This window comes from Heptranchias perlo, chromosome 26, assembly GCF_035084215.1.
Source record: "Heptranchias perlo isolate sHepPer1 chromosome 26, sHepPer1.hap1, whole genome shotgun sequence".
Lineage (NCBI taxonomy): Eukaryota > Metazoa > Chordata > Chondrichthyes > Hexanchiformes > Hexanchidae > Heptranchias > Heptranchias perlo.
Genome location: NC_090350.1, coordinates 41050613 through 41073989, shown reverse-complemented (window position 1 = coordinate 41073989; position 23377 = coordinate 41050613). Strand labels below are relative to the sequence as shown.

At 45.1% G+C, this 23377-nt stretch overlaps 1 protein-coding gene across 1 annotated transcript; it reads left to right on the top strand.

Annotated features, from left to right (window-relative positions):
• On the top strand, window positions 1–18408 carry paqr7b (progestin and adipoQ receptor family member VII, b). The gene is made up of 3 exons (XM_068006883.1): window positions 1–114; window positions 321–419; window positions 14974–18408. The coding sequence occupies exon 3, from the start codon at window positions 15005–15007 to the stop codon at window positions 16061–16063; it is 1059 nt and encodes a 352-aa protein (XP_067862984.1). The 5' UTR covers window positions 1–114; window positions 321–419; window positions 14974–15004; the 3' UTR covers window positions 16064–18408.
• The last annotated feature ends 4969 nt before the right edge of the window (window positions 18409–23377 follow it).

Below are 23377 nucleotides of genomic sequence, written 5' to 3'. Positions count from 1 at the left end.
GTCGCGCGGGGGATACAGCGTATCGAACGGCGGAGCGGTAGCGAGCGGATCGGCATCCAGCGCTGGGAGGAGGGGGAATTCAGCCTGAAATTCCTGCCGGACCCGCCCTATACGGTACCGACAACACCCAGGAATTAGATGCAATTGTTAAAAAATATACTTATAATGCCAGTAATTTAAAATCTGCATTAAAAAGTTTGAACCTGCATGGAAAACTCTGCAATGCCTTTCATTTTTTTTTTTGGCAAGGATATTAATTATTCCATAATTATATTTGTAGCTAACACATCTGTTGTAACTGGCTGTTTTGTAAATTTCAGGTGAATGAATTTTCGGAAACTCCGGGGGCGACTTTCGGAGAAGGTGATGTTTGGACCGAGCTCTCCGTCTGCAAAGTAACAGTGTTTCCCAATAAATCGGTGAGTGTCTGGGCAACGGAATGAATGCCTTTCCGCCTGGTGATTGCCATTAAGTGGTGGCCGGGAGCTGGCTTCGCCACTTCACCAGCGTCAGTTTAGTGAGAGAATTGCTCCCTTTTGGTGAAAGTGTAAGTGTCCGGGTCTCATCGCCACACCGGGGGGGGGAGACTCTCCAGGATTGTCCTGGAGTCTCCAAGAATTAAAGAATCTCCCTCTGCTTCTAGCAAACTCCGGGAGGAAAATCCATGGGGGCATTTAAAAAAAAAATTATTCCATATTCTTTGAACATTTTTGTTTATTAGTTATAAAAATTGTTAGAGATGGAAAGAAGTCTGTTTGAGTGGGTGGGGTGGTTAAAGGTGAGTAGTCATGTGATACCTCTGGGAATACTCTAACCAGAATTTTAAAAAAGACTTACAATTATATAGCGCCTTTCACAATCTCAGGACATCCCAAAGCGCTTTAAAGCTAATTAAATACTTTTTTTTTGACGTGTAGTCACTGTCGTAATGTTGGAAACTCGGCAGCCAGTTTGCGCACAGGAAGGTCCCACAAACACCACTGAGATAAATGACCAGATGATCTGTTTTTAGTGATGTTGATCAAGGGATAAAATATTGGCCCAGGCCACCAGGGGACAACACCACTGCTCTTCAAAATACTGTAAACAATTTTACAACACCAAGTTATAGTCCAACGATTTTATTTGAAATTTACAAGCTTTCGGAGGCTTCCTCCTTCCTCAGGTAAATGTCAGGAACTCCTCGAAGTCTACGCGTTTATAAATCACAGAACAATACATGGTGATTACAGATAGTCTTTGCAACTGCCCGTTGCCAAGGCAATCACAGTGTTCAGACAGAGAGGTGTTACCTACAGAGCCCCCGAATATACAGTCAACAAAAAAAAGCAAACAGAAAAAAAACAGAGAGAGGCAGAAACATCCGGAAGGCAGAGAAAGCCAGCAAATGACCAGTTATATTAAAAACAGATAGCTTTTGTTCGCTGGTGGGGTTACGTGTAGCGTGACATGAACCCAAGATCCCGGTTGAGGCCGTCCTCATGGGTGCGGAACTTGGCTATCAATTTCTGCTCGACGGTTTTGCGTTGTGTGTCTCGAAGGCCGCCTTGGAGTACTTCAAAATACTGCCATGGGACCTTGAGCCATGGAGGGAGGATGAACATGAAGATGAGAATTTAAAAATGTTGGCGTTGGACTTTCTAGGCATGATCTCTAGTTGTACATTACAAGGAATTGGAAGTTGTGATTGAGGTGGGGTGGGGCAGTGTGTTTATTCTAGATGGATGAGCTATGTTGGTCTTTATCATCTGTACTTTGTGAAAGGTAGTTTCTGTGGAAGTATCTTCCCCTTTACGCAGTGGGTGGATGATTCAAACAGAATGGAATTTTGCTGCCTCCTTTGAGAAATTTAGAGGCATCTCTTTAGAATACTTAATTTGCTTCTCTGGCAAGATTTGAACTACTCCCAACCCATTGAAGTTGCTGCACTAACAAGACTGGGGGAGGGAAGACGAGCTCTTCAGGTGGTGGTTCAGTCATAGAATCAAGGGAGGCCATTTGGCCTATCGTGCCTGTGCCAGCTCTTTGACCGAGCTATCCAAATAATTCCACACCCCTCTTTCCCTGTAGCCCTGCAAATTTTTCCTTTTCAAGTATTTATCCAATTCCCTTTTGAAAGTTATCAACCCTCCTGCCACTGGAAACAGTTTCTCCCAATTTACTCTATCAAAACCCTTCATAATTTTGAATATTAAATCTCCCCTTAACCTTCTCTGCCCTAAGGAGAACAATCCCAGCTTCTCCAGCCTCTCCACATAACTGAAGTCCTTCATCCCTGATACCATTCTGATAAATCTCCTCTCTGCACCTTCTCTAGCCAGTTTAATGTGCTGCACCATGTGGATCAGGAGGTCCCCGGTGTGATGCCCACTGAGTTAGAGGAGCTCAGATGAGATTATGGAGACTAAAATTGGCCTCTGCATATCTTGACTAGGGAGAGAAAAAACTCAGCCAAGATTCCTTCTTCTATTTCCATCCAATGACTCTGGCTGGCAAGTGTGCTTATTTGCACATTGGGCAACCAGAGATTTGTTTGTGATGCCCCCCACGGTGAAAGAGCTTGTAGTCACACACCATCTAGGCTCACAGTTGAAGAATGGCCTCTTGGAAGAGATAATTGGCTGGGGGGTGAGGGGGAAAATTGGTGGTGCTGATTATGCTGTACATCAGGAGGAATCAGCCCCTTCAGGAGAAGAATTGAGAGGGGGACGTAAGATGGGATAGTTGGGGTGAAGGTCGCAGTTTCAGTTTTTGTATTTGGGTGTGGATGAAAAGGGGGTTCAGAGCGTTACGGTGCTTGGTGAACAATTGGGAATTTTCAGATTTTTTTTTTCCCCCATTAATTCTGAGATTACTGGACTGGATAATGGTCACTGCTGTAGTGTGTCAGTTAGCTGTGAATCTCTTACTAGATGAGGCCTACAACAGGTCCACTTTCCAATGTTCTGGGTCTTTGTCAATAAGCACCAGAGCAGCCTAACTTCACCTTGTAATTCAGGGGTAACATGACGGACATCTGAGCCCTGGGAGTATCGTACCTCAACTCTTCTCTATCCCTTCCTCCCGAACTCCCTCTTTTTTTTCCATCACCCCCCTGTGGGGCCCATCTGAGGTTCAAAATCCTCTTGTGGAAAGATTACTTTATTCCCATTTTGATTAGCAATAAAGGAAGTGTATAGGCCTTATTGAATAAACACAGTTCAACCTTAGTCTTGATACAAACTGCATCCTGTTTGGAAGGTTAAATTCCATAGTCTGCAACACAAAAGGTTGGAGGGAAGATTAAGTGGGTTGGGCAAGCAAGAGACCGGGGCCAAACTGCTTTCTGCATGCTGCTCGTGTGTTTTTTTTTTGAAGCACGGTTAGGATTAAGTAAGAGATCTCTAGTCCTCATTTTAATAAACATAGGAAGAGTAAATACACTTAGCCTTCAGTTAAAGACAACTATTTACGTGCATGTCTGTAGTCTAAGCATTTTACGTGCTGTAAACAGTTTTGTGACCTCCGTGAGCAAGATTGAATATTTTTCTTGATAGATTCTGTGTCCTTTCATCATTCTCTTGATATGCCGGCTGTGTTCGAGTCTGGTCTCTCTTTACATTTCCTGTCATTTCTGTACTGCAAATATATTCTGACATCAGTAAACTGAAACATGATGCAAATATGCTGATAGCACAGAGTATTTAGAAAAATTACATCGCATGTACAGCACACGAACAGGCCATTCGTCCCAACTGGCCTATGCTGTTGTTTATGCTCCACACGAGCCTCCTCCCTCCCCACTTCATCTCACTCTATCAGCAAAACCTATTCCTTTCTCCCTCATGTATTTATCTAGCTTCCCCTTAAATGCATCTATGCTATTTGCCTCGTACAAAAATCTTGAAAGACTTTGCATTTATATTGTGCCCACGGCCAATAAATTACTTCTAAAATGCAGTTACTTTTTGGATTTAATGGGATTAGTGTTAATTTTTTTTAAAAATTGGGGCTTTTCCTCCTCGACCCACTCTTTTTTTCCTTCCTGTCCCTGGAATGGTTCAGATGATCAGTGCACTGTAAGGTGTACTAGTGAGGCATCCAGGACACCATGGTACCAGGTTGGGTTGCTGGTTCGTGCTGTTTGTTGATCTATGGTTATAGAATCATAGAAATTTAAGGCACAGAAGGAGGCCGTTTGGCCCATCATGTCTGTGCTGGCCGAAAAAGGGCCATCCAGCCTAATTCCACTTTCCAGCTCTTGGTCCGTAGCCTTGTAGGTTGCAGCACTTCAAGTGCTCATCCAAGCACCTTTTTAAATGCAATGTGGGTTTCTGCTTCTACCACCCTTCCAGGCAGTGAGTTCCAGACCCCCGCCATCCTCTGGGTGAAAACATTTTTCCTCCGCTCCCCTCTAATCCTTCTGCTAATTACTTTAAATCCATGCCCCCTGGTTATGCCAGAAAAAGTAGCAAGCTTGAGGATTGGGAGCAGTTTAGAATTCAGCAAAAAAGGACCAAGAGATTGATTAAGAGGGGAAAAATAGAGTATGAGAGTAAACTTGCAAGGAAGATAAAAGTGGACTGTAAAAGCTTCTACAAGTATGTAAAAAGAAAAAGATTAGTGAAGACAAATCTAGGTCCCTTACAGTCAGAAATGGGAGAATTTATAATGGGGAACAGGGAAATGGCAGAGCAATTAAACAAATACTTTGGTTCTGTCTTCACAGAAGAGGACACAAATAACTTCCCAGAAATGCTAGGGAACCAAGGGACTAGCGAGAAGGAGGAATTAAAGGAAATTAGTATTAGTAAAAAAAAATAGTGCTGGAGAAATTAATGGGACTGAAAGCCGATAAATCCCCAGGGCCTGATAATCTGCATCCCAGAGTACTAAAAGAGGTAGCCATGGAAATAGTGGGTGCATTAGTTGTCATCTTCCAAAATTCTGTAGATTATGGAACAGTTCCTGCAGTTTGGAGGGTGGCAAATGTAACCCCACTATTTAAAAAAGGAGGGAGAGAGAAAACAGGGAACTACAGACCGGTTAGCCTAACATCAGTAGTGGGGAAAATGCTAGAGTCTATTATAAAGGATGTGATATCAGGACACTTAGAAAATATCAACGGGATTAGACAAAGTCAACATGGATTTATGAAAGGGAAATCATGTTTGACAAACCTACTGGAGTTTTTTGAGGATGTAACTGGTAGAATAGATAAGGGAAAACCAGTGGATGTGGTTTATTTAGATTTTCAGAAGGCCTTTGATAAAGTCCCACATAAGAGGTTAGTGTGCAAAATTAAAGCACATGGGATTGGTGGTAATATACTGGCATGGATTGAAAATTGGTTAACAGACAGGAAACAGAGAGTAGGAATAAATGGGTTTTTTTCGGGGTGGCAGGCGGTGACTAGTGGGGTACCGCAGGGATCAGTGCTTGGGCCCCAGCTATTCACAATAGATATCAATGATTGGGATGAGGGAACCAAATGTAATATTTCCAAGTTTGCTGACGACACAAAACTAGGTGGGATCGTGAGATGTGAGGAGGATGCAAAGAGGCTTCAAGGCAATTTAGACAAGTTGGGTGAGTGGGCAAGAACATGGCTGATGCAGTATAATGTGGATAAATGTGAAGTTATCCACTTCGGAAGGAAAAACAGAAAGTCAGAGTATTATTTAAATGGTGATAGATTGAGAAATGTTGATGTACAAAGGGATTTGGGTGTCCTTGTACACCAGTCACTGAAAGCAAACATGCAGGTGCAGCAAGCAGTTAGGAAGGCAAATGGTATGTTGGCCTTCATTGCAAGAGGATTTGAGTACAGGAGCAAGGATGTCTTACTGCAGTTATATAGGGCCTTGGTGAGACCACACCTGGAGTATTGTGTGCAGTTTTGGTCTCCTTACCTAAGAAAGGATATACTTGCCATAGAGGGAGTGCAGCGAAGGTTCACCAGACTGATTTGTGGGATGGCAGGACTGTCGTATGAGGAGAGATTGGGTCTACTTGGCCTGTATTCATTCGAGTTTAGAAGAATGAGAGCGGATCTCATTGAAACATATAAAATTCTGACAGGGCTAGACAGACTGGATGCACGGAGGATGTTTCCCCTGGCTGGTGGGTCCAGAACGAGGGGTCACAGTCTCAGGATATGGGGTAGGACATTTAGGACTGAGATGAGGAGAAATGTCTTCACTCAGAGGGTGGTGAACCTGTGGAATTCACTACCACAGAAGGTGTGGAGGCCAAGTCACTGAATATATTTAAGAAGGAGCTGGATAGATTTCTAGACACAAAAGGCATCAAGGGGTATGGGGAGAGAGCGGGAATATGGTATTGAGATAGAGGATCAGTCATGATCATATTGAATGGCGTGAAGCAGGCTCGAAGGGCCGAATGGCCTACTCCTGCTCCTATTTTCTATGTTTCTGTTATTGACCTCTCTCCTAAGGTCTTTCCTTTCCACTCTATCCAGGCCTCTCATAATTTTACACACCTCAATTAAATCTCCCCTCAGCCTTCTCTGTTCCAAAGAAAACAACCCCAGCCTATTCAATCTGTCCTCATAGCTAAAATTCTCGTAAATTTTCTCTCTACCCTCTCTAGTGAAAATTACATCCTTCCTGTAATGTGGAGACCAGAACTGTACGCAGTGCTCTAGCTGTGGCCTAACTAGTGTTTTATACAGTTCTAGCATAACCTCCCTGCTCTTATATTCTATGTCTCAGCTAATCAAGGAGAGTATCCCGTATACTATCTTAACCACCTTATGTACCTGTCCTGCTACCTTCAGGGATCTGTGGACATGCACTCCAAGGTCCCTCTGTTCCTCTACACCTCTCAGTATCCTCCCATTTATTGTGTATTCCCTTGCCTTGTTTGCCCACCCCAATTGCATTACCTTATACGTCTCTGGATTGAATTCCATTTGCCACTTTTCTGCCCACCTGACCAGTCCATTGATATCTTCCTGCTGTCTACAGCTTTCCTCCTCACTATCGACCACAATTTTTGTATCATCTGCGAACTTATTAATCATGTTCCCTACATTTAAGTCTAAATCATTGATATATACCACAAAAAGCAAGGGACCCAGCACTGATCCCTGTGGAACCCCACTGGAAACAGCCTTCCAGTCACACACAAACACCTGTCGACCAATACCCTTTGCTTCTTGCCAATTTTGGATCCAACTTGCCACTTTCCCTTGGATCCCACGGGCTTTTACTTTTCTGACCAGTCTGCCGTGTGGGACCTTGTGAAAAGCCTTGCTAAAATCCACGTAAACTACATCAAATGCGCTACCCTCATCGACCCACCTTGTTACCTCCTCAATAAATTCAATCAAGTTAGTCAGACATGACCTTCCCTTAACAAATCCAGAATTGTTTTCAATAATTTGCCCACCACCGAGGTTAGACTGACTGGCCTGTAATTACTTGGTCTATCCCTTTCTCCCTTTTTAAACAATGGTACAATATTAGCAGTCCTCCAATCCTCCGGCACCGCGCCTGTAGCCAGGGAGGATTGGAAAATGATGATCAGAGCCTCTGCTGTTTTCTCCTTGCTTCTCTTAACAGCCTGGGATACATTTCATCCGAGCCTGGTGATTTATCTACTTTCAAAGATGCTAAACCCCTTAATACTTCCTCTCTCACTGTTTATCCCATCCAATATTTCACACGCCTCCTCCTTAACTACAGTGTCTGCATCATCCCCCTCTTGTGTAAAGACAGACGGACACAAAGTATTCATTTAAGAACCATACCCACAACTTCCGCCTCCGCACATAGTTTACCTTTTTGGTCTCTAATAGGCCCTACTCTTTCCTTAGTTATCCTCTTGCTCTTTATGTATTTATAAAACATCTTTGGGTTTTCCTTGATTTTACTTGTCGATATTCTTTCATGCCCCCTCTTTGCTTTCCTAATTTCCTTTTTAATTTCATCCTTGCACTTTCTCTACTCCACTAGGCCTTCTGCTACAATTGAGCTCAGTGTTCTGGAGATGGGCAAATAAGCCAAGGTTCTTGCTCCCAGTCGCAATTCTTTCTCCTCCGCCTCCCTCTTTCCCCCCCCCCCCCCCCCCCGGTCCCTCGTGCTAGAACGTGCTCCTGTTTGGATGTTGGATGAGGAAAGGAGGGGACTGAGCAGTCGAATAGCCCATCCAGACTTGCCAAGATGGCTTCCACGTGGAGAGTGGTTAAACAGGCAAGGTACGGAAGAACTGCCTGTATCTGTGGAACCAAACTTTGGTACCAGTCAGTGCCTTCAGGTGAGAAGGGTCTGGAGCGGGAGGGACATGCAGAAAATTGGGCCCATTTTTAGTTAGAGGGGAGAAGAGAAAGGTGAGGAAGGAGATGTAACTTTAAAAAAAAAAAATTTCATTTTGAGCGTTTGCGATTGTGGAATCTAACGATCTGCGGAGACCAGTCTTGTAATGGGACGTGCGAATCTCCTGAACGTTTATCTTGTGATACGCCTGATAAGTTGCCAGCTGTGTGCAGGAAAATAAATTGAAGATTAACTAAGCACAGGGTTTGCTGCAGTTAGGCTACTGTACATTAAATTATCAGTCACTGTGCCAATACCTCCCTCCTCACGTGTACCACCTTGCAGTTACTCATGATACCAGTCTCAACAATTGAGTTAGATAATAAACCTTGATTACTGTGTGTGTCATATGGGTGGAGTTCTACAGCTACTGGTTTGACATTGGTATCCGACAAGCAGATCAATCAGCATTTATATCATGCCTTTCACAACCTCAGGATGTCCCAAAGCGCTTTACAGCCACTGAAGTACTTTTGAGGCGTAGTCACTGTTGTAATGTAGGGAAACGTGGCAGCCCATTTGTGCACAGCAAGATCCCACCAAAAATGAAACAAAGCTCTAGATAATCTGCTTTGTGTGTTAGTTGAGGGATAAATATTGGTCGGGACACCGGGGAGAACTCCCCTGCTCTTCTTTGAATAGTGCCATGGCACTATAACGCCCACCTGTGAGTGCAACGGGGCCTCTGTTTAACGTCTCATCCGAAAGACGGCACCTCTGACAGTGTAGCGCTCCCTCGGTACTGCACTGGAGCGTCAGCCTGGGTTATGGGCTCAAGTGTTCTGCAGTGGGACGTGAACCCGCGACCTGCTGACTCAGAGGCGAGGGTGCTACCCACTGAGCCGTGACTGACACCTATTTATACTGTCGACTGTGCCACGCTGAGCTTGATGACACAGGAGCTCTGTATTTCTAGATTTTTTTTTGTTTGGAAAAGCAAGCGTTGCACATCCTGTGCCCTGCTGACTGGGTGGTATTCATGGTATCAGAAGCAGTTCATTGGCTTTGTGACATCCTGAAGACTTGACAGGTGGTATAATAAATGCAGAAACCTTGTTTTTCCGAATGTTGAGAAACCAGTTTCTAAAGTTTGCAGGAAATGAGGCTTCACATTAGGGCTGGTGAGCTCCCAGTTGGTGTGAGGCAACCATCAGAAGTGCTCTCTCGCCCTTGCGAGCTCCAGATGAGATCACCCACCTGCTCCCAGAGTTGCTGACACTTTTGCAAGAATGGGCACTCTAACCTGCGTTGATTCTCATGTAATTTGATCAGCAGGGTTAATTACGGTTCAAGAGGAAAAGTTTACGTATAGTGCTGCAGAAAAGTTTACAAGGCTACATGTGAATGCGCCATCATGGTGTAGCTAAATCCTGATATTGCAACGGGACCTGTTCCAGGTGACAGAACTGAACAAAAATGTTAGTAATGCAACAACTGCTTTGCATTGACACAAAAGTAGTAATATTGCAACTCACCCTGCTACTGGGCGGGCATTTTAAGATGGAACTGGGATCCCCTTTAAGAGTCAGTTATGGCCGCTCGCATTGTACACTTTGCTTGATTAAGTTTCAGCTTCACGTCAAAGGAGAACATGGTAAACTCAACAACAACGACTTGCATTTATATAGCACCTTTTAATGTAGTAAAATGTCCCAAGGTGCTTCACAGGAGCGATTAACCGGCAAAATTTGACACCGAGCCAAATAAGGAGATATTAGGACCGGTGACCAAAAGCTTGGTCAAAGAGGTAGGTTTTAAGGAGCGTCTTAAAGGAGGAGAGAGAGGTGGAGAGGTTTATGGAGGGAATTCCAGAGCTTAGGGCCTAGACGGCTGAAGGCACGGCCGCCAATGGTGGAGCGATGAAAATCAGCGATGTGCAAGAGGCCAGAATTGGAGGAGCGCAGAGATCTCGGAGGGTTGTCTCGCTGAGGGAGGTTACAGAGATCGGGGGGCGGGGCCAGTAAGAAGTCACTCAAATCAAATTAAAGCACCTGGAGTCTCGCACCACCTGCAACCGGTGTGAAAGAGAAAGTCCCCAGGATCCCCAACTGATCTGAGGAGAGTGAAACTCAGGTCAGGGATCTGAGTTATACTGCAGACTGCCCCTCGTACTGGATTCAGTGACATGGGCTCTGTGTGCACCTCTCCTCCCTCCCTTCCCCGCCACCCCCCTCACTTCTTGAGGCAGGGAGCACTGTCACATCTGCCCACCTCCTCCAAGAGACAGAGTGTCAGTGATACCAAATATTACATAGAATCTACAGCGCAGAAACAGGCCATTCGGCCCAACTGGTCCATGCTGGTGTTTGTGCTCCACACGAGCCTCCTCCCACCTTACTTCATCTCACCCTATTAACATATCCTTCGATTCCTTTCTCCCTCATGTGTTTATCTACCTTCCCCTATACTCATCGCCTCAACTACTCCTTGTGGTAGTGAGTTCCACATTCTCACTGCTCTCTGGGTAAAGGAGTTTCTCCTGAATTCCCTATTGGATTTATTAGTGACTGTCTTGTATTTATGACCCCTAGTTTTGGACACTCCCACAAGTGGAAACATCTTCTCTACATCTACCCTATCAAACCCCTTCATAATCTGCAAGACCTCTATCGGGTCACCCCTCAATCTTCTCTTTTCGAGAGCAAAGAGCCCCAGCCTGTTCAAGTTGGTGCTGTCAGGGCCACCCTTTTATTCCGGCCCGAGCAGGCTGACCTCTCGTTTGAGGAAGGTGCATGGGCAGAATGGGAGATCACACACGTGGTTTAAACGGAGCCGATTTACCAGAGCATTGCCGAGCCAGTTTGTGTTGTACAGAGCCAGTTGTGACTGTGTGGCTTTATAGCGGGGGGTGCGGTTGATATTAGCACCGTCATTAAATGTCTGTCCTGACCTCAGAGCATGCTTCACTGTTCAGGAATTTAACTAATGGGTGAGTCACTTGCACTGATGTTTTTTTAAACAGTAAGTTTGATCATTGGCCTGTTAACTTACTTCAGTTAATAGCATCCATACTGCAGCAGCACCATGTATTGATTAGATGCTGAAGCTTAATCTCTTGGTCTGGTTTCGATCGTCTGAAGGGGTCGGAGGTGAATTTTCCAGGGTATTTTTTCCCTTTTCGGCCCTGGGTTTTTTTTCTCTATTTTTGCCTCTCCCAGGTGATTACACGGCTGTGGAGGGAGGGAGTGATTAGTCATAATGCTCCAACCATCATGACTGTGGAGCAGACTTGATGGACCAGCTGATCTTTTCCTGCCCATCAATTTTGTATGTAAACGTTAGCGACTGAAGGAGACTATTCCAATGCTCTCCTGGCCGGCCTCCCACCTTGCACCCGTCGTAAACTTGCTCATCCAAAACTCTGCTGCCCGTATCCTAACTCGCACCACGACCCGTTCACCCATCACCCGCTGTGCTCATTGACCTCCATTTGCTCCTGGTCCAGCAACGCCTCGATTTTAAAATTCTCAGCCTTGTTTTCAAATCGCTCCACGGCCTCGCCCCCTCCCTATCTCTGTAACCTCCTCCAGCCCTACATCCCTCCGAGATCTCTGCCCTCCTCCAATTCTGGTCTCTTGCGTATCCCCAATTTTCTTCGCTCCACCATTGGCGGCCGTGCCTTCAGCTGCCTGGGCCCTAAACTCTGGAATTCTCTCCCTAAACCTCTCCACCTCTCTCCCCTCCTATAGGACACTCCTTATAACCTACCTCTTTGACCAAGCTTTTGTCCCAATATCTCCTTATGTGGCTCGGTGATATATTTTGTTTGATAACGCTGTCCTCAATTATTAAATCTTGTCCGCTTCACAAACGGTTCCCCCTCCCAAGCTCTGGGTCGTTGCAGTGTGCAAGTTGGCTGCCATGTTTACCTGCATAATTGCCTACATTTCCCTCTCCGCCTGCAGCCGTGTAATCACCTGGGAGAGGCGAAAAAAACCCAGGGCTGAAAAGGGAAAAAATACTCTGGAAAATTCCCCTCTGACCCCTTCAGACGATCGAAACCAGACCAAGAGATTAAGGTTCAGCATCTAATCAATAAATGGTGCTGCTGCAGTATGGATGCTATTGACTGAAGTAAGTTAACAGGCCAGTGATCAAACTTACTGGTTTTTTTTAAAAAGTCAGTGCAAGTGACTCACCCATTAGTTAAATTCCTGAACAGTGAAGCACTTTGGGATGTTTTGAGTATGTGAACGGCCAAATATAAATAAAAGTTCACTCTCATTTTAGGTGTAGAGTAAAGTTCCCTCTACACTGCCCCATCAAACATTCCCAAAGCAGGTACAGCATGGGTTAGATACAGAGTAAAGCTCCCTCTACACTGTCCCATCAAACACTCCCAGGGCAGGTACAGCACGGGTTAGATACAGAGTAAAGCTCCCTCTACACTGTCCCATCAAACACTCCCAGGGCAGGTACAGCACGGGTTAGATATAGAGTAAAGCTCCCTCTACACTGCCCCATCAAACATTCCCAGAGCAGGTACAGCATGGGTTAGATACAGAGTAAAGCTCCCTCTACACTGTCCCATCAAACACTCCCAGGGCAGGTACAGCACGGGTTAGATACAGAGTAAAGCTCCCTCTACACTGTCCCATCAAACACTCCCAGGGCAGGTACAGTATTGGTTAGATACAGAGTACTTTGGGAAGGTTTCACAGAGAACCTGAGGTCCTAACATGTAATTCCCTCTGTCCTGTGTAATACATGGCAGCAACCCCCACCCCAGCCAGCCCCCTACCTCCCCCTCACCGGGGTCCTGCAAAATGCTCAGTCCAAGAAATGTATTTCTCTCAGACAGTGGAAGATACTAGATATAGAGTCCCTCTATACTTCCCCAATGCTGCCTCAGTCCCAGCCTGTGAAAAGCACCCCTTATTGCACTAGTGTGATATTTTTCCACTTCCCATGCCCTGTGGCGAGTGAGATTGCCTATTAGTGCTATGTTAGGGTAGTTCTGAGCTGTGAACCATGCCTAGTAGGATCTGGATCGAGATTGTGCAAACTTACTTGACGTAGAACCATTTAAAATTATGGGCCTTCTGTCTTTTGACTAAGTGCTCATAGATCTTGCTTCACTACATCCTCTTAAGACTTAGGTTTGAAGGAGGAAGTTTCATTATTTTAAAAATTCCAGGGGGATTTCCTCTCTGTGGTAAAAGTGCATTTTTTTATAATCACATAATAGAAAATCACATTTTGCACAAAGAATCTCACAGAATTATGTTGCGTTTGTTTCAGTGTTTGAACAGCGAGTACTGATATAAGTAGGGATACTGGTTTGGGCAGGTTAATGAGCCAGACAGCGTGAGCGAGGTAAATTAACACAGGAACATTTTGCTAAATTATTCCTGGAGATGCATCTGATGATAACACTGCTTCACGACAGCTGGGATCAGTAACTCTGACCAGTGCCTCTATGGTATCATCAGGACTCACTGTTTAAACACAGTCAGATGGACAGACACAAAAACACACAGAGGATGTTGGTAATGGTAACTGTTTAGTTTACAAAAGGAGCCCTGATGAGGAGGTTTCGTCTAATGTCACTGCATTGACGTGAAAATTTAAACTTCCACTGTCTGCGAGAAATTCATTTCTGGGACTGAGCATTTTGTAGGACCCCGGTGAGGGGGAGGCAGGGGGCTGGCTGGGGTGTGGGTTACTGTAGCTGACTATATGCAATGTATGACACAGGACAGAGGAAATTACATGTTCGGACCTCAGGTTCTCTGTGAAACCTTCCCAGCTGCAAAATCTCTCGATTTTTATCTCTCAAATCACCTGTATCCCTCGATTTACATTCCAGCCTGTAAAACACACTCCTAGTTTCCACCTCTGTTTCCCTTATCCTTAGAGACAAAACAGACAAAAAAAGGATGTTTATCATGATTTGTAACTGTTTGTTTAATTTTTAAAAGGAGCCCTGATGGGGAGGCCCTGTTGTTTTAACCGGCAGCATGACATAACTGATTCTGTCTTGTAGGCTGTCGACTCTAATTGAACTCTTTCCAGCCCGTTCTCCTTTTTGCCTTTTGATGCTAATCTATTCTTTCAGCTGTTTCCACCATGTCCAAGAGCACCAAGTCTGAGTGCAATCGAAGAAAGAAAAAGAACCTTCAAGTTCCGCTCCAGAGACTTGAGCACAAAATCCCAGGCTGACACTCCCAGTGCCAGTACTGAGGGAGTGCTGCACTGGCGGAGGTGCCGTCTTTCGGATGAGACGTTAAACCGAGGTCTCGTCTGCCCTCTCGGGTGGACGTAAAAGACCCCGTGGCACTAATTCCAATAAGATCAGGGGAGTTCTCCCCAGTGTCCTAGGCCAATATTTATCCCTCAACCAACATCACATTGTTGTTTGTGGGATCTTGCTGTGTGGACTTTTGGCTGCCGAGTTTCCTACATTACAACAGTGACTACACTTCAAAAGTACTTCATTGGCTGTAAAGCACTTTGGGATGACCTGAGACCATGAAAGGCACTGTATAAATGTAAGTCTTTCTCTCTCTTTCCCCCCCCCACCTAAATTGGCATTGATGTTCAGCCTTAAGACAAGTACCTATTGTCTTTGATTTTCCCAAGATATGTTGACATTATTCCTTGTTAATCCTATTAAATGGTTTCCTCTTTGTTTTAAAATTCTATATATATATAGGCACCAGTGCTTGTAACATCCCTGCGTTACCATGGCAACAGTTGTGATGGAGCAGATTGGCAGACTCTTCATTAACATCCAACAGATCCGGCAGATCCCGAGCCTGGTGGAGCAGTCCATTCCCAGCCTCCCGTGCACGGTGAAGGAATGCGAGGTGCCACAGATATTCCGGGAGCCGTACATCCACTCGGGCTACAGGCGCGTGAACCAGAACTGGCGCTACTACTTCTTCACTCTGTTCCAGCGGCACAACGAAGCTGTCAACGTTTGGTCCCACCTGATCGCTGCGTTGATAGTCCTTCTCAAACTGCAGGAGTTCTCCAAGACGGTGGACTTCCTGTCTGATCCCCACGCCTTGCCGCTGTTGATCCTCCTCCTGGCCGCCTTCAACTACTTAGCCTGCAGCTCCCTGGCCCATCTCTTGCACGCCCGCTCCGAGCTCGCCCACTACTCCTTCTTTTTCTTGGACTACGTCGGAGTGGCGATCTATCAGTACAGCAGCGCCTTGGTCCACTATTACTACTCCATTGAAGAGGAGTGGTATCACGTCATCAAAACGTTCTACCTCCCAATGGCTACCCTGTTGGCTTGGATGTCCTGCGTTGGATGCTGCTATGCAAAATCCAATGCCAAGGTTCTACGTCCTTGGGCGCGCAAACTCTACCAGGTAGTGCCAGCGGGGCTGGCCTACGTACTCGACATTAGTCCCGTAGTTCACCGGATATACAACTGCTATTCCAAAGGTTGCACCGACTCTTCCGTTTTGTACCATGAATACCAGATCATCTTCTTCCTCATCAGTGCTCATTTCTTCTCTTGCCCTCATCCCGAGAAGTGGCTCTCGGGAAAGTGCGACATTTTTCTGCAGGGGCATCAGATTTTCCACGTGTTCATGGTCTTCTGCACCCTGGCCCAACTGGAGGCTGTCCACTTGGATTACAAACACAGACCGCATTTCTACCAGGCTTGGCACAGTGACTCCACCTGGGCTGTGGTTGCCTGTTTCATGCTGATCATTTCCTCCAGCATTGTCACGGCGGTTTACATGAGGCACCTCGTCAAAATCAAACTTGGCCACAAGGCAAAATGAAAATAGCTGCTTCTCAATCCAGTATAATCTTCATCTTCAATACATCATCCATTTGGTGGGGGGGAGGGAGGGGGAATGCGGCTGTGTTTCTGTTGGTAATGGGCAGTGTGCTCAGGGTCTTTATTCATGGGTTGAACTTGACATCAATGTTTTTTGCTTTGGGACTGGTGGCATTTTTGGAAATTGGAGAACATCAAGCAGGTTCAAATGGTTGTCAATGTGAACATTGCTTAAATGCTGATGGTCTCGTACCTTGTGCAGAGCACTGAACTTTAGATGTTGTGAATGTATTCAGGTAGCACTGGTTTGAAATGAATGCTCCACAGTAAACAGATTTGGTCAAGGCCTGTTGCTGAGTAGAGTTTAGGTGATGAGCACCTATTGGCTTTGTGTATTCCTCAGTTTGCCATTGCTCAAACCAAAACATAGAAAGGCTTTTAGACCGAAGAACGTCTTTAGCCCATCAAGGCTGTCAACTCCCATCTACCATTCCTCAGCCTGCTCACTTAATTTGTCCAAATCCACTTAAACCCCGTTGGTCTCCCGTTTTCAAGAGTTTCCCCCCAAGATATGTTGACGTTGTCCAGAGTTGAATACTCCTAAACTTCACCATTTGGCTGATGCTGGTTGACTAACTAATTGGTCCAAAGTGCATCAAAAGCCAACATTTCAGTGTAAGAATGGGGTACGTTGTAGTGTCACGGAGCTGGCGATGACATGGGTGTGGTAATTGGGGCCCACTGCTCAATGGTACTATTTACTGGTGGAAATTGAGCACAGCAGCAAAAGAACCCTGAGAGACTCAGTGGATCCTCACCTCTGGACCCAAACATGCTGCAATTCCGTACCAGCACATCCCATTCAACCTCTGGTCAGCTGGGCTGGATTTGGATATTGCTCGGTGGATTTGTCCTGTTGGGAGACTGTGATGTCATTGCAAGCTTGGTTGGTTTTAATAGCGGCAGCAGAGGAAGAAAGGAGATTGATTGCCTGTTGTAAGTCTTCAAATTTCTACCCAGTTGATTTGAAAATATTCAGAAATAGGCGAGTAGTTTGCTAGATCCCCGATTAGAAAACCTTGGGTTTCCAATTTCAGCCATTGGTGCCAAGTGCCTTTGCAAGTCGTGTTGCTTGGTTGCACTGCTGCAACATTTGAGGCACCTCAGGGAAGGGGAGAAAAGAAAGACTGACTTGCATTTATATAGCGCCTTTCACAACCCCAGGGCATCCCAAAGTGCTTTACAACCTATGAAGTACTTTTTTGAAATGTAGTCACTGTTGTAATGTAGGAGACACTTGCGCACAGCAAGGTCCTATAAACAGCAAAGTGATACGTGACCAGATAATCTGTTTGTGATGTTGGTTGAGGGATCAATGTTGGCCAGGACACCGGGGAGAACTCCCTTGCCCTTCAGATAGTGCCATGGGGTCTTTTATGCCCACCTGAGAGGGCAACATTGATGAATGGTCTAGCAAACCTGAAGAAAGTTGATGGGACACTTTCCCTGTATGTTTGCAATGATTTTACACTTGAGACTTTCTGTAATTCTGTTGCACTAACCAAATTCTAAATCGATTCTGGAAAGCTGTACATTTTAAGGGCGTGTGCGGAGCACCAGGGCAATCTAGTTTTAAACACTCCTGTGTAACATTGGACATTTCGGTTTCAAGACAGAGCTCTTGACTGTCCAGCCGGCACTGAACTGTGCCAGAGGGAAGCACTGCAGCTCTTTGTAAGAGCTGGTAAAATAAGCTGACTTGCTGCTTGTACAGGAACGCACGTGTCCCACCGGGACGTCCTCATTTGGAGGACCCCGACAATGTTGCAGTCAGAAAGCCTCGCACTGGATAAAATTGTGCTTGTTGGGCAAATAAAGTGAGAGACTGCAAGTGAGTTATTGAGAAAGCAGAAACTATGGGGAAGGATGTCTACAGTAAATGGATCTTCCTCTTGGTTGAGCAAGAACTGTCATTTGTGTTGAATTCATGAGGAAGTGTTGGATCTTTAATGAAGTGAGTTGGAATGTACTGCTGCGATGTTCCCTACTGGTTCATTCATCCCAAATGTACCATTTTTACTCCAATCCCTCTGTGCAGTTGGAAAGTGAGATGAGTTGGATGATTGCACTCCTCCTCCACCAGATGGGGCACTGTGGGGGGGGGATACCATTGATGAAGTGGAGTACAATTATCAGCCTCTCTACATGCACATACAATAATAAAAATTGTACCCAATCTCTTGTCTGTCTGTAAATGTTTTGAGAGGGTCTCTCGTGCTTCAGCCATCACCCCTTTGTGTAAAACACTGACCCATTGCAAATAAAGAATCTTTTTTTAAAAAGTTATTTCCTCTGGACTTTTCTGACCTTGAGATAACGGATGTTGAGAGAGAAAGACGTTCCCAAATCTAATACAATGCCCCATAGCAATAATAATAATTGGCCTCCAATGGATATTGGGACCTATTTAGACCACTTTGCCATAGGAGTGTACCTGAGCAGTGACGTGAACCTAACCATTCCAATCATGCTGTAGACACTACATCAACCTTTGCAGCGCCACAGCAGACCAGCGAGTGGTGATATGGAAGTTTTTTGATTGAACCTGTCGCTCTATAAAGTGTCAAAATCTATTCTTTTAAAACCCCACACACAAGAACCAGAGGGGAGATGAGGAGAATTTTTTACGCAGCGAGTTATGATCTGGAATGCGCTGCCTGAAAGGGCGGTGGAAGCAGATTCAATAGTAACTTTCAAAAGGGAATTGGATAAATACTTGAAAAGGAAACATTTGTCGGGCTTTGGGGAAAGAGCAGGGGAGTGAGTCTAATTGGATAGCTCTTTCAAAGAGCAGGCACGATGGGCCAAATGGCCTCTTTGTGCGCTGTGAGATTCTACGAATCCGCTCATTAGAAGCCATGTTTGATCTCGTGGTGTTGCTGTGACCTTGTTTCCCACCTGCTGATGGGCACTGTGTACGGCGACTCTGGGAAGCCATGTGCTCCTTCACCTACTGCCATGGCTGGAATTTTGCCAACAGCAGCTCCCACTCCCTAGTGTGTTGGTTACTGATTGACTGGGATTCATGTATCACAGTAGGTGCACCAAAGGAGGAGGAGGCTATTCGGCCCATCGTGCCTGTGCCGGCTCTTTGAAAGAGCTATCCAATTAGTCCCGTTCTCCCACTCTTTCCCCATGGCCCTGTAAATTTTTTCCCATCAAGTATTTCTCCAATTCCCTTTTGAAAATTACGATTGAATCTGCTTCCACCGCCCTTTCAGGCAGCGCATTCCAGATCATAACAACTCGCTGCGTAAAAAAATGTTGCCTCTGGCTCGTCTGCCGATTGCCTTAAATCTGTGTCCTCTCGTTTCCAATCCTTCTGCTACTGGAAACAGTTTCTCCTTATTTACTCCAACAAAGCTGCTAATGATTTTGAACACCTCTTATCAAATCTCCTTTAACCTTTCCTGTTCTAAGGTATTAGTCATAGGTTCAGCTGAGGGTCACTCGAACGAACCAGCTGTGTGTGTTTTTGCTCATTGGTGACAGTGATGCAGCTTTGGAGGTTTAATGCCATTCACTGTTGGTTTGCAGGGAAAATGAGAAATGATTTCATCCCATTCTAACTTAAACAAGTCCAGGTTTCACACATTCCAACGAAACCCAATCACTTGGTGCAGAATTTGTGATTTGAAGTACAATACATAAATAATAAAACCATGGTATCCGTGGCTGAACTGTAGCATTCTTGCCTTTATGTCAGAAGGTTGTAGGTTCAAGCCCCACTCCAGAGACTTAAGCATAAAAGCCAAGCTGACACTCCAGTGCAGTACTGAGGGAATGCTGCACTGTCAGAGGCGCTGTCTTTCAGATGAGAATTTAAGACGTAAATGATCCCACGGCTCTATTTCGCAGTCCAGCAGGGGAGTTCGCCACGGTGTCCTGGCCAATATTTATTTCTCAACCAATATCACTAAAACAGATTATCTGGTCATTATCACATTGCTGTTTGTGGGATCTTGCTCTGTGTAAATTGGCTGTCACGTTTCCTGTCAAGCGACTACACTTCAAAAGTACTTGATTGGCTGTAAAGCACTTTAGGATGTCCTGAGGTCGTGAAAGGTGCTATAAAAATGCAAGTCTTTCATTTTTTCTTTTATAAATGTAAAATCATTAAATTTCCCTCTGCCAATAGCTCAGTGGTTGAATGCGCTGCCAAAGTGCGCTACAGACCAGGCGGGTCCCAGGTTTAATCCATGGTCTGTGCTGGGGTAACTGGTAGGGCTGCAGTTGGGGGTGTAATTAGTTTCAGGGCTTCTGAAAAAAAATTAGCCAGGGTGGACGGAGGTAAGATGGAGGGAGGATTGTTGGAGGATGAAGGGTGGATGGAGGTAAGATGGAGGGAGGATTGTTGGAGGATGAAGGGTGGATGGAGGGAGGATGCTGAAAATGTAGGTTCGGGTATTCGGGAGCTTCAAAGGGACAAGTGAGAAAAGTTCAAAGGAGCAATGACCAGATGTAGCACTGAAGGGATGGAGGAAACTTTTTAACAAAAATGTCAACCAGCCATGCTGGTATCTAAGGACGTGTTTGGCTCATCCCATTCTTGAGTCTCAATCTGGTCAAACACACCACAGCTTTGGATCCACCCTGTGTTCAGCACCAACACTGACCATTTACCCACACAGACAGGGTCTGTAGCAAACCCCTGTAAACACACCCAACATCCCCTCACAATGGAACTAATTGGATAGCTCTTTCAAAGATTCGGCACAAGCACGATGGGCCGAATGGCCTCATTCTGTGCGTATGATTCTAATTAGGTGGTATTTAGTCATCAGCATTGTCTCTGGTAGAGCTTGAAATTTCACTTTGGCCAAATAAACCAGAACTGATGAATAAGAGTGAAAACACTGCCACATATTGGTCAGAGCCTGCATTACACCCACTGAACTCATTACATGTCCCGTCTCTCTGGCTGGGGAGCTGAGGCAATTTCCCCTCACCACAGTGAAGAAAGACTTGCATTTATATAGCGCCTTTCATGACCTCAGGATGTCCCAAAGCGCTTCCCAGTCAATGAATTACTTTTCAAGTGACATCACTGTTGTAATGTAGGAAATGCAGCAGCCAATTTGCACACAGCAAGATCCCACAAACAGCAATGTGATAATGACCAGATAATCTGTATTAGTGACATTGGTTGAGGGATAAATATTAGTCAGGACACTGGGGAGAACTCCCTTGCTTTTCTTTGAGATAGTACCGTGGGATCTTTTACATCCACCTGGGAGGGGCCTCAGTTTAAATTCTCATCAGAAAGACTGGGAGTGTCAGCCTAGATTATGGGCTCAAGTCTCTAGAGTGGGACTTCGACCAACAACCTTCTGACTCAGAAGGTGAGAGTACTACCCACTGAGCCACAGCTGACACTCTCCAAACTTGTATAAAGCCACGAAGGACCCAGGTTTGATTGCCGACCTGGGCAACAGTTCAGGCAGTGTAATTAGCTGCAACGGAAAAGCAGCCAGGGCTCCTGCTCATGACTGCCATCTGGTGTCGCCAGCTGGAAAGAGCGCGGACAAGTTGAGGGTGGGATTATGCTCTCCACAGTTGTCTCCTGCCTCTCTCTGTCGAGGCTCACACATAAAGAGATACTGGAGGGCGACCCATGGAATCGTCCCCCAACGGGCCAGTTACTGTCTTGAGGGGAGAGAAGAGGGAAAAAAAAACTCTAATGGAAATTCAGCAAATATGTAAAATTCAGATGACTAAAGTGTGCAAATCCTATTTTATGCATTGTTAAGTCTCCCCGCTCGGTCTAGACGATAGCTTGTGAAGATGGTAAGACGGTCCTTTTTGTTGGTCTGATCTATATATTTACCAGTTTGCTTTTAATGGCAAGGAGGCTGCTACTGAGCGGCCTGATAAATCCTGACCCACCTCTGTCATCGGCAAACACTGTCTCTGTACCTGCTGCACGCTCTTTATGAGTTATGGGATAAACCTGAGTTGTCCAGTAGGTCAGCCACTAGCCACATGTGGCTAATTGGGAATCCAGATGTGACCAATTGCATTTCTGGTTAGTAAATAAAACATGGGTAATAGTCACTGTCATCGGGCCTGTAATCTCAATGCTCGTATTTGCATGGTGTCTGCGTGTGAACTTTAACCTTTTTGTGCGTTTGGTGGTAAAACGGTAAGATGAAAAGCAGAGTGTGGGAGCATTTTTTTGATCGTTGTGGCTGTTTTACTTCCTTGGTCACTGAATGGTGCTGGATGTTTGTTAAGTAAATATACCCGTGTGAAGTACATTTACCTGCATTGTGTGTGAGGCGTTTTCGACTAAAATTAGAGCCTGTGACTAAAATGGTGTCACCGTAGCCTCACCTAAACCGCTTCGCCTCTCTACCCCTCTCTCCTCCTTTAAGACACTCCTTAAAACAGTGATGGCCAACTTTTTGCAAAGGAGTGCCACATTGTGAAACTAGAATTGCTTGCAGTGTTGTCATGAATAATACAAATTTTTTAAACTTGGCAATCTTAGCTGAATAAAACAAATAAAAATGATAATTCCAACAATTGTTATAGGGCCAATATAGGCCTAGTTATGTAATGGTCACTGGGCCTACAAATTAAACATGGCAATTTTACAAACTTAATCTGGCTTCTGAACCTGCTTGCTCTTGGCGATATTGTTGATATTTGGATTCAATTTTGAACATGCCAGCTGCAAAAGATTATTGAGGTGGGTCATCTGTCAGCCTGGAGCGGTAGTTATTTTTGATGAAACTCACGGAAGATAAAGTCTGCTCACAAAATGTAGGTTGAGGCAAATCCACATGTAAAACGCAGAGCAAATTCATGCAAACTAGGGAAGTTATTCTGTGGTACTAACTTCCAAAACAACTTCAAGATTAATGTATTGGTGAATCGCACAATTCTTTGAATTTGGCGTGCAGCCCAAAATGATTTTTCATTTTTAAAATTTCCATCTGCTGGTGTGGTGGATAACTTTCTATCACAATATCTGAGGGGGTGAATGGGTTGGTGAAGAGTTTCAAACTTTTTTCATCATCACTGAAATCTTAAAACCGTCGTTGAAATGAATCCGCTCGTGAAGAAACAGTGTTCATATATCTCTCAAAACGAATGTGGAAATTGTCGTCATTGTTCTCAGAGTTTCGCTCCAGCAGACATTTGAAATGGTCAAGATTTTTTCGACCGCAAACAGTTACAGAACAGTTTCAGTTTTGCCGTGAATGTTGAGACAGGATTAAACAGTGTTGGGAAAAGGCAGTCCTTCCCCTGC